Source organism: Dipteris shenzhenensis, chromosome 31 (genome assembly GCF_047967505.1).
Source record: "Dipteris shenzhenensis isolate YYH24624 ecotype China chromosome 31, Dip_SZ_1.0, whole genome shotgun sequence".
NCBI classification, from domain to species: Eukaryota; Viridiplantae; Streptophyta; class Polypodiopsida; order Gleicheniales; family Dipteridaceae; genus Dipteris; species Dipteris shenzhenensis.
In genome coordinates this window covers 12,564,987-12,576,212 of record NC_141626.1, presented here as the reverse complement: position 1 = coordinate 12,576,212, position 11,226 = coordinate 12,564,987, and the positions used below count along the sequence as shown (strand labels likewise).

The 11,226-nt window shown below is 42.6% G+C and overlaps 1 protein-coding gene across 1 annotated transcript; it reads left to right on the top strand.

Moving 5' to 3' along the window:
- Positions 1-9,142: 9,142 nt before the first annotated feature.
- Positions 9,143-10,936, top strand: LOC147881043 (fasciclin-like arabinogalactan protein 10). The gene has a single exon (XM_087370001.1). It carries the CDS (start codon positions 9,148-9,150, stop codon positions 10,540-10,542), a length of 1,395 nt encoding a protein of 464 aa, XP_087226127.1. The 5' UTR covers positions 9,143-9,147; the 3' UTR covers positions 10,543-10,936.
- Positions 10,937-11,226: the final 290 nt, after the last annotated feature.

The following is an 11,226-nucleotide window of genomic DNA, read 5'->3' as shown; positions in this document are numbered from 1 at the left end:
TTTTCAATTTATACTGTCCAAGAATGTGGTAAATCACCCAGGAATTAGATTGGAGATGGATATGAATAGAAACTAGAAATTTGCAACAAAATGCGAGGAGTGGTTTATAATTCTCTAAATAGCCCATATCGCATTTTGCTGCAAATTCCTGTCGTTGACACATTCCTCATGAAAAGTTTCACTCAGCTCCATTATTTCTCTTGCATATGAGATCATAGTGTCCAGGAATCACTGAGATGAACCAAGTGCTTGATTTGACATGCACATGAACAGAACTTGAGAATTTGCAACAAAATGCGAGGAGAGTGGTTTATATATCTCTAAATAGCCCATATCGCATTTTGCTGGAAATTCCTATTGTTGACACATTCCTCATGAAAAGTTTCACTCAGCTCCAGCATTTCTCTTGCATATGAGATCATAGTGTCCAGGAATCAGTGAGATGAACCTAGTGTTTGATTTGACATGCACATGAACAGAACTGGAGAATTTGCAACAAAATGCGAGGAGAGTGCTTTATATTTTCCAAATGGTCTCCCATCGCGTTTTGTTGCAAATTCCTGTGTCTGATTTGGTTCTCACTTCTACCTCATTAATTTGCTATCTTTAGCCCTGTGGAAATCTTCCTTGATGATGAGAAATGTTTTTGCTTTGGAACAGCTGGCTCCCAGGCCCCACCTTTCAAGAGGAAGCTGGACTTTTCTGCTGCTATTATTAGACCACAGCAATCTCCAGGTGAGTCATGAGTTGTCATGAAGGAATTATCTGGTGATATACAATGCATTCACTGATTGCATATGTCAGCATATAGAATTCATAGTATATAAGTTTTTGAACAGGAAAAAAGAAGAGACTGGAGCAGAGTGCTGATTCTTCCATCAAAAAACAAATGGAACCAGAAGAGGACAATTCTCGAGATTTGCTCCTATTTGAGTTTCTTCAGAAATGCAAGGCTCAGAGTAACTTCCATATATACCACAGTATTTTCAACATGGAGTTCACAATGAGCTCTATACTGGAGCAGCACAAAGATTTTCTTTCAAACTATTGGGATACCTTCAAGAACTGACAGAGGCAGGAAGAATTGTGGAAGGAGAAAAGGTTTTTGTGTATATAAATCATATTGTCTCCAATGATAGGCTGAGGTACCATGTGAACAGAAGATTTGACAGCCTGCCTGATCAATATAAATTCAACTGTACTTTGCACACCAGAAAGTGCAGAGTGCTAGAGGAAAGCATGGCATTGCTTATGTACATTGTCTTCAGTCAGGAGTCTTTGGATGAACAAGGGCAGGAAATAGAAGAAGAAGACACATCTGAAGCAGAGGAAAAGGAGGATGTTTCTTTGGTCACAGAAATGGCAGAGCAAGAAGAAGATATCAACCTTCAGGATGAGGGGCTGCAAGTGGCTGCTCTTGACCTTGTTCAACTGAGGACAAAAACTCTAAGGGGAGCAGAGCCAGTTGAAGATTTTGATGTTCAGAGCAGCAACTATGCAGTGCCCATGCTTCTAGGTGTGTTGATTGGTGGAAAGGATTATGTTTTCCTCCATGATATAGAGTTTATGTTCAATTTGAGGGAGGACTATGCCATTTCCCTTATTGCCCAGGCTTCAAGGCTTGACAAGGAGGTTGGCATAGAGGATGACCATTCACTACTGGCTTTGGAAACAATTTTTGATCCTATAGAGGCCCTTTCATTTTGTTTCAAAGAGGCTAAAAAGTTCCAAGAGCCAGATGAAGCTGCCTTCCAGCTCACACAGGAAGCTATGAATCTCTTAGCACTATACACAGAAAAGCCTAAAGAAGAGGCTGGACAAGAGAGAAGAGGGATAAATCTTTGGAAAGATGAACTGCTTGTTGCTGATGAAAATGAGAAGGTACTTCAAATCAAATACTTTGACTTCTGCTTAACTTTGTTTTTGTAGGTTGTGTATTGTCTCACTCCAATCCTTTGATATGTGGCAGCTACAAATTGAGGATGACACATTCCTCCAGAGATCAAGTGGAAGCAGGCAGGTTGGGTTTCGCAAAATGTCAGGCCTATTCATGATCTAGGAAATGCCAAGATCTTGATTTACCATAGCCAGTTGAGCAACAATGGAGAAGCCATTGTTTACTTCTTAAAATGTTTGTCCAGGGCTTTAGGTGGACATGTTCTTTCATGGCAAAAGGAAAAGATCATTTTGATAGAGAGGTTGTCTGCCATAGATATATTTGGAGATTATGTGAATAAGCAGGCCTCTAGGGCCGCTTACTTTTTGTCTTACACTTCTTATGCATTAGCATGTGGTGTTAAGGAGCCCAAATATCTAGAGGGCTATGGAAAACACCAGCTCGTAAGGTTTCGAGAGCCACCCATGATTGCATCAGGCCACACAGTCCAAGAAGAGGAACAGGTGGAGAGAGCTGAAGAAAAGGATAAACAGACAGTCGACATCAAGCCAATAAAGAAGAAAAAGACTCCAATCAAGATCAAAAAGAGAGTTCCGATTGGCAGGCCCTGGGAGAAATAGGATTTAGTCATCAAATATAGCACAAACATTATATTAAATTTGAACTGATTTGTACAAAGTCTTTGATATCTGGTATGATCTTGTATAAATGATTAATAAGTTGATGATGAAATGATTTGTACATTTACATAGAGTGGTGTCGTTAAATATTAAACGAACAATATATTGAAATTGTGAACAAATTGTATTAAGTTTAGATCATATGTTTCACAAAAGAAATACTTTTCATGCATAACACCAAGAGTCACTTGTTCCACAAAAAACTTTCTATTGAATGAGTTTGAAAACATGTGGACATAACACCAATAAGTTACAAATGAGTCCTATTCATGTTTACTTGTCCATTTATGGTTTCCAAATATCTTCGATTCCCTCCATTGTCTATGTCTCTCTGCTGCAATTGAATTGTCTAGAGCTTGTCTTCATCTTTGCTTTTGGGCTAGAAGAAAAGCAAGCTTGATTTTGGAGCTAACAACTTTTCTTTTAGCATGCAGCCTCTGTAGTATGCCTCGGTAAAACCATTGGAAGACTTCCTTCAGACTATTTGCCTTCTGACTCCCTCCATATGTTGTGTGTGTCTAAAAAATGCATTACGTGCCATGTAGTGAGACTTCTCCATGCCTTGGGTAGACCAAATAGCTGGGCATCCATACTTTTTGACAAAATAGGGAAGGTGGTTGTATATGATATGCTGTAAGACATAAGAATGCATAGTAAGTAATAAAAAAAAGAGGATCACACTTAAGTAAAAGAAAAAGACAGAACCTTATCATGTAGTGAGTTATATTGCAGGCTGTCCACGCGTCTTTCATTGACTTCCCAAAATGTTTAATTGCCTCCTCAAAGTTCTTGTAATCACTCTTTGTCCATGTTACTTTGTCACAGAACATGAAGAGTTGATCAAGAGACCTCCACACCTCTGCCTTCCTATTTCGTGCTTCCCCATCTGCCTCATCATCTTTCACAGCATTATGGACTTGCTTCCACAATCCATAATTAATCTTTGAAACTGTTCTACCTTGCCTTACTTGCTTACTATGTTTGGGTCGAGACAAGAATCTTCTTGCCTTAACACCACCAATAGAGGGCTTGATTGGTACCTCCTTGCCATTGGTAGACTTTTTAAAATCCTTTGTGATTTGAACATCTCCTCCATGCAGACCTATATCGGATAACACTTTTTCCAATGCTTGAAGAGCATCCTTTCTATTTTTTTCGGGACGAAGTTTCCAAGCAAATCCAATATATAAAAATACCAATTTCTCAATAATTCGACATAGACCATGCAATGTGCAGATGTGAACATTACATAGTGGAATGTCCAGAATGGCCTTGAAGTTAGGGTCAACTTTATCTCTATTAGGTGCTCTCTTCCACATTTTGAATCCATTACTTGAGCTGATTCTTTGCAGTAAAGACAAGGAGACTTTGAGTTGCCTCCTTTACTAATGTTATACATGCACTTAAGTGTTTTAAGATCCCCAGCCATGTGCCACTCTACTTGAAAATCACCTTTTCCTGCAACATGGAGATTCTCGCCTTGCACTTGTCTTTTGATTATTCTTGGTATTTCCGTGTGGTGAAACAACCAATCTAGTGTTTCATGGTCTTCGGTCTTCACCTGCCAGATTATAGAAAACAAAAGTATTACTATAACAGATTTGAAAACAATGACCAAAATCAAGTATAAAACAAAAAATGATCATACCTGGAATGAGCCTAACCACCATATGTGTTTCTCTGACTGCACACTAAAATACTTCAAACTCGCTTCAGTCAATGATGTATCAATTGCTCCATTCATCAATGTAATAGTAACTCTTTCCATTTTCTTTTCCTTTACAACCTCACACTCATCCAGTTTGATAACAAATTTCAAAATGCCTTTGTACTCCTCAAATGTTATTCCATAAAACTCGACCATTCTTTTTTGAAGTTGTTGCAGATCTAAAAATATATTGTTCCAAGGATCATAAACAGTGGTTCCTTTAACACCATGAAATATTTCTTCAATATGGATATATTGCCCAATAAATTCATCTATACTTTCATTCAAATGACCTCTTATCCTCCACACGGTTGCTGGATTTGGCAGTAAAACTCGTTTAATCCTTTGATCTTTCAAAGTTGAGGATATCACATGGAAAATCAAACTATATCCCTTCCTGCTAACTCCACTAACATCAAGAGCCTCTTGGATTATAGTGCCATCAACTTGATTATTGGATACAAAGTCCTCTACAACATTGCGTTTGACTATTTTGTATTTTTTTTCCTCAATCAAACCTTTTGCTACACCGCAAGAAAGCAATCCTTTCATTTGTTTAACAGGAAGAAGTTTCGGGTCCATATTTTCTTTTGCAGGCTCCAATAATTTCCTGTAGTAACAACACAATATGACTATATCATTCAGCACCTCCATTCTTATTTTGTGACAATCGACGAAATAGATATAGTCTGGAAGAGAGCCTTTTTGAGTATACAAAATGATAAATTTCAATCTAACCTTGCTTCCTGAATTCGTCGCTTGCATCCACCAGTCCCAGCCTTCAAATTTGCAATGTTTTTAATCTTCCTGCTACGTAGTCTGTCTCCAAGCATGGTTCTCTTCTTTCTTGCTCTTGTCAACTCTTTTTTACTCTTTGAATGCTCCTCAATTTCATTCTGCAACTGCTGCTCCAATTTTGCACGAATGGCTATCTCCTGCATCTTGGCCCCCTTTTCTTGTAGGTACATCATTTTATACGTTTCCGCAAATGCAGACTGCGCTGAAATATAACCAAGAAGTCCATTTTGTCCATCGCCGGCAAACCTCAGTAATGTGGTGGGATTGACAAATGGAGGTGTAGAGTTTTTTACTTGACATTTTGGATATATGCTTCCATCGCACCATAAGTCAATATGTTGAAGCCCTTCTCTTCTCATATTTTCCCGCTGTTGAGCATTCAGCACCGTATCCTTTCGTCTTTTTTGTGCTGGAGCATATTGTTCTTCTAAGTCGATGTGAAGATGGTGTAATCGCTTCTTCTGAGATAGTGACTCACTAGTATCGGCCATTTTTTGTGCTTCTCAGGTTGCGAAGTTTGTTTTTCAATCTCATAGTCGTTTTGTAACATGAATCGTGGAAGTGTGGCGATATCCATGTGAATATTTTGAAAACTTGCAATCACCAAGTTCAGTGATGGACTCTTTATGAAAGGCCTGCACACGTCGGCCAGAGGAATGCATAATCTTTGGTAAACAAAAAAAAATCTAAGGAGATATTTAATGCAAAATCGTGTTAGTCAGACAAAAGATTATCTTATTCCTTTTTGAATTGACAGTTCTGTAGTCCTTATTGACAGTTCTGAGCCACGTTTCCGTATTTTACTATTTTTGAGGTCTTTTAGGAGAGAAATAAATCAAAAAATAGTGAATTTCTTACAGGGCCCCAAAATGAGTTCCCTTTTTCCCTAATGTTTGTGGAAAACTTCAAGATATGGTGGGTAACAAGAATTTTGTGTTGCTGGGGGACCGAAACTATGTAAGGAATGTAGAAAATAGATCTCATGATAGAGTAGACATCCCTATGCAGGAGAAGTCAGCTTGGGAACAACTTAACTTGGGATGTGGTTTGGTAGATCGGGAGACATTTGAAGACTTCAAGGGGCTTAAGGCATTCATTTGTCATAACAAGCATGTGGATAACTCTTGGAGAGCTACATGTTCAAATAGAATAAATTACTTTAGTCAGGGTGGATAGTGGATTGAACCCTACCTACAAGGGATGATTTGCGTAAAAAACCTATGCATTAGATCATTCTCCCTTATTGGTTTTCTTTGACTTAGTTGGAGATCAGTTTGCAAACAGAGTGATGACCCTGTATATAAGTATAGAGGGATGACCCCGTATAAGTGTAATTGTGCTCTTATGGGAAACAAGAAGTTGATGCAAAATTTGCAATGCATGCAGAAGAGACTGCACAAAGATTTCATCACAGGTGGAATGAGTGTATTAGCATTGTTGTCTCAGTTAGCAAAAGAGTATGGGAGATCATTGACAAAAAAGACAAGGGAGACTGAAGCTATGGCGATTGAGTGTAGAACGGCGGGCATTTTGTTGGCCCTACATGGCTGCATGATGCCCACTTGGCGGCCTTTCTTATTGCGATAGGTCGGTTGAGAATGTGTAGTCAGACAAGGCTAGCTATTGCCTATATCTGAACAACCCAGATGGCCTGATGAGGGGGATAGAACTTCATCTTACTTCTTTAGGGCAACAAGACTCATAAGGAAAACAGAATGCATCTTGGTTATTAGTGATGAAGCAGGCAGTCTGATTATTGGGGAAGATGCTATTGCTAGGGTGTATGCACATCATGTTGATGGCTTTTCTATGGCACTAGACTTGCTCTAATCAGTAATTACAAAGAGAGATTGCTCATTTTTCTTTCTAAAATGCCATGGAGAGTTCTTCCTTACGAGGCATTGATGCTGCAGAGGCCAAGGCAAAAGTCAAATATACTATAATGCAAATGACCAAAGATAAGGCCCCCTTGGGCCTGATGGCATGCCGATTGAGTTCTTCTAGCATTATTGGGATTCTTGCAAAGGTGAGATGATCTGGTTCATTAATTGGTGTGTACAAAAAGGTGTGATGCTGAGAAAGTTGAACACTAGATTCATAAAGTTGATTCTGAAGAGTCACAACAGACTAAGCCCCAATCACTAGAGGCCGCTATCAATGTTGAATTCATGCTATAAGGTAGTTGCTAAGATTTTGGCTAGCAAACTTAAGTTCATCTTGGGGAGGCTAATCCACCCAAACTAGTATGGGTTCGTCACAGGCAGGAACATTTACGAAGCCATCCTTAATGCTTTATAGGTTATTGATTATGCTCTAATGCAGCACGACCAAATTTTGCAGACTCACTAGGGTACTTTTTTCAAATGCTTAGTCTATTGTTTCGGTGATGGGTATCACTTTCATTCTTATTCTTTGCATAGATTGATACAACAAGGATGCCTTTGGCATCACTTCTCTTTGCGATAGTTACAAAGCCGCTTCTATGCTAGATAGATGCACATCTGAGCTCTGGGAGTCTCACGGGATTGTAGTTACTAGATGGCTTAGCCTTTTGTTCTCATTTTTTTATTGATGACAATACCAGCTTCTTGGTAGGTGATGAAAAGAATGTTAATAGATTCATGGGTATAATTGAGGAGTTTACTCCTCTTTCAAACTTAGAAGTCTAGTGCTGTGTGGCTTGCTTGGGAAGACTTGCTGGTTGGTCAACTAACTTTTAAAGTTAATTGTATTCCTCAAGGGCAAATAATTATGTATCTAAGGTGCCCTCTCGGAGTTGGAGTCTCCCTCAAGTGTAACTTTGAGTGTGCCTTTCAAAGAATTAAAGATAAATTTGACAAGTGGGAGGGGAAAGATTTATCATTTGCAGGCATGATTATAGCGGCTAAACTAAACATGTGTTAGAACCTTTGATGGTCTACGTGCTCTCTTTGATGCCTTTTTCTAATGCTTTCTTGAAAAAAGTTGATAGATGCATTTCCAACTTTGTTTGGGAGGGAAGATGGCATGCCTTTAACTGGGATTTGGCTATTGCACCAAAACAGTGTGGGGGTTCGGGTTAAGGAGAATGAAGTCCAAATAGGATGCTCTTTGTTGCAAGTGGATGTTGGAAGTTGCAAGACAGAAACCGTGGCAAAGATGGCTAGGGAGCTTATATGCATAATGTGCTAAAGGGAATCTGCTACCCATGGCTGGATGTACTGCTTTCATAACTACCCATTAGAACTCTTCAATGGTAGTTTTTGGCCCGAATTGTTCAGATTTGGAAAAGTAAATTCAAAGGTTGTAGTTGGGTAGGACTTAGGTCCTCTTATGGTGATGCCTCAATGGGACGGTCCATTTGGCTGATTAAATTTGGCTTTGAAGAAAGGCCGACCTTGATTACTAGTCATCCTAGAGTGGCGAAGCTCTTGTTTAGCAAAGGACTTAAGACCTTTTATATGCACATGTTATAGTACAAGCGCAAGCGCAAGTCATGTTTAGCAATGCCACGAGAGACACCAAATTAGACATGGCAATAAAGGTTTGGAATAAGAGTCCTTTATTGAGTTCTCTTTGTTGTAACATAGGTGGTGGTAGCCATCATGGATAAACACTTTACAACTCTTAAAGACCATTGCCTATGTGCCTTTTACTCATTTTACTCACTTTTGGGTAGTAGTCTTGTGCCTTTAATAATGTTGTGGGTGGGAAAGATTTAAGAAGCCTCTATATTTTATGGCAAAGAGAGATGTGTACCCCAAATACATTTCCTTTTTGCCTTGTTTCCCTTCCTTGTATATTTTAAGATGGCACACAACTGATGCTGAAAAGGAGGAACTTTTTTGGTTGGCCGACAAAACCGCTAACGACAGCGTTTAATTAAAAAAGTTGGGGGCGCGCTAATTGTGGAGGAGGCCGGGAAGTGAGCCGGCCGTTGGGGCACGATCAACGGGCAGGTTAAGGCGTTGAATTGACCACCGAGGGTTAAGTTAGCTTGCCGGGGTCAGTTGACAGTTAAAAAGTATATAGTCCCCCGAGGGGGGCGAAAGAAGAGCATTCTAGTTTACGCCACTTCCGACGCCATGAAACGCCACCCTCTCCTCCTCCTCCTCCTCCTCCTCTCCGCCGCGGCTCCGCCCTGCCTCGCCGCCTCCCAAAATGTCACCCAGCTCCTCTCCGCTCACCCCGACTACTCCACCTTCAACTCCCTCCTCTCCAAATACGGCGTCGCCGCCCAAATCAACAGCCGCACCACCCTCACCGTCCTCTGCCCCGCCAACCGCATCCTCGACCCCTTCGTGGCCTCGCTCGGGGGTTCGCCCGACCGGCAGACCATGTTCAACGTGCTGAGCTTCCACGTGCTTCTGGACTACTACGACATGGCGAAGCTGCGGGCGCTGCCGGCGCGGGTGGCGACGACGGTGACGACGCTGTTTCAGACGACGGGGCTGGCGAAGGGGGAGGCTGGGTTCATGAACGTGACGGAAGCGGCGGGGGGGGCGCCGGAGGTGAGGCGGGAGGCGGGGGGGGTGGCGGCGAAGATAGGGCCGGAGCTGGCGAAGTATCCATACAATATAAGTTTGTTGGCGGTGGACGAGGTGCTGGTGCCGGACGGGGTGCTAGGGGGCGGGGGTCCGGCGCCGGCACCGGTGAATATAACGCAAATAATAGCGCAGGCCGGGAATTTCAGCCAGTTTGTGGCGCTTCTGGTGGCGACGGGCGTCGACGGAATTTACCAAGCCCATGATACGCCGCCGGGGATCACTATATTTGCGCCCACCGACGCCGCTTTTGGGAAGCTTCGCTCCTCCTCCGCCGCCCTCGCCCAGCTCTCCGTCGCCCAGAAGGTCTCCCTTCTTGAGTTCCACGCCCTTCCGTCGTTCTTTCCGACAACGGAGCTCTCCACCGCCCCCGGCGCCCAGCCCACTCTCGCCTCCTCCTCCTCCTCCTCCTCCTTCACCCTCTCCTTCTCGCAGAGCTCCTCCGGCTCCATCCTCATCGACACTGGCTTCAACACCGTTGCCATCTCCGGCTCCGCCTCCCTCTACTCCAACAACCCCGTCGCCATCTTCCCCATCGACTCCCTCCTCCTCCCTTCCAATATCTTCGGTTCCGCTGCACCACCCCTCGGTGCTCCCACTCCCGCTGCAGCTAGCTCCGCAGCTCCTTCCAGCACTCCTCGACCCTCCTCTGCCGCCTCGCCTAGTGCCTCTGCATCATCACCTCCTCCCACCCCCACTCCTTCGGTGGCTTCTCCATCTCCCACCTCCGCCCCCCCTTCGCCATCTCCCTCCGTTTCCCCCGTCTCCTCCCCCCCCGCTCCCCCCCCCGACACCACCCAAGGGCCTGCAGCTTCCGCCAACGGCCCCGACGCCTTCTCGCCCAAAAGCTCCACCAGCTTCGCTTCCCCCCCGTTCGTCCCTTGTAGCTCCGGGATAGCCTTTTTGCTGGCCATGGCTTTGGTTTTGCTCGCTTGAGTTGGGTTTGATTCCAGTCGGGCACTTTCCTGCGGTGCGAAATGGGTGCATTTGTTCATTCTTTATTGGATGGGGAAGAGTTTGCGATCGCACAAAGCAGGGCGAGCGAGGGTTTTGAAATCGTCCTTCTTTGTTCTTTTTGACGGTTATACGTACGTAATACTAACAATCCAATCCCACTTCGTGCTTTTTCAAAGTTGTACACAATCACATAACTGTGTTAGCGGACTTTAGCTTACCTACTGCTGATCTTTTGGCGAAGACAACTCCCCCTGTATATTCCGAGGTGTTTTGGGTGTTGTTTTAGATTATTGCTCAATTTTAGCTATCGTGTTTGGATGAGAAGTGAATCATTCTTTACTCCAAAATTCCCTTGTTTTAGATTATTGCTCAATTTTAGCTAACGTTTTTTTTTGGATGAGAAATATTACCCTATGAATCATAAAATTCCTTTGCTTATTGCTGGCTTATTATTTCCATCTCCCCTTTTTTTTGGAGTATTTTTGACAGAAATGTTTTCATTGATTACGTATTACGCAGAACATATTTCATATTTTTAGTGTCCGTTGTGTATACGTTGAGTAGGGTGACATACTAGTTGGTAACTTGGTACAGTACGACGAGGACCAGAGATTTCGCGCAATGTTGTGTATGATAACTTGTTTCGCGAAAGACGAAGTTCAA

Excerpts from the sequence above, each read along its gene's own strand:
- LOC147881043 (XM_087370001.1), top strand. The coding sequence starts at position 9,148 with ATGAAACGCCACCCTCTCCTCCTCCTCCTCCTCCTCCTCTCCGCCGCG.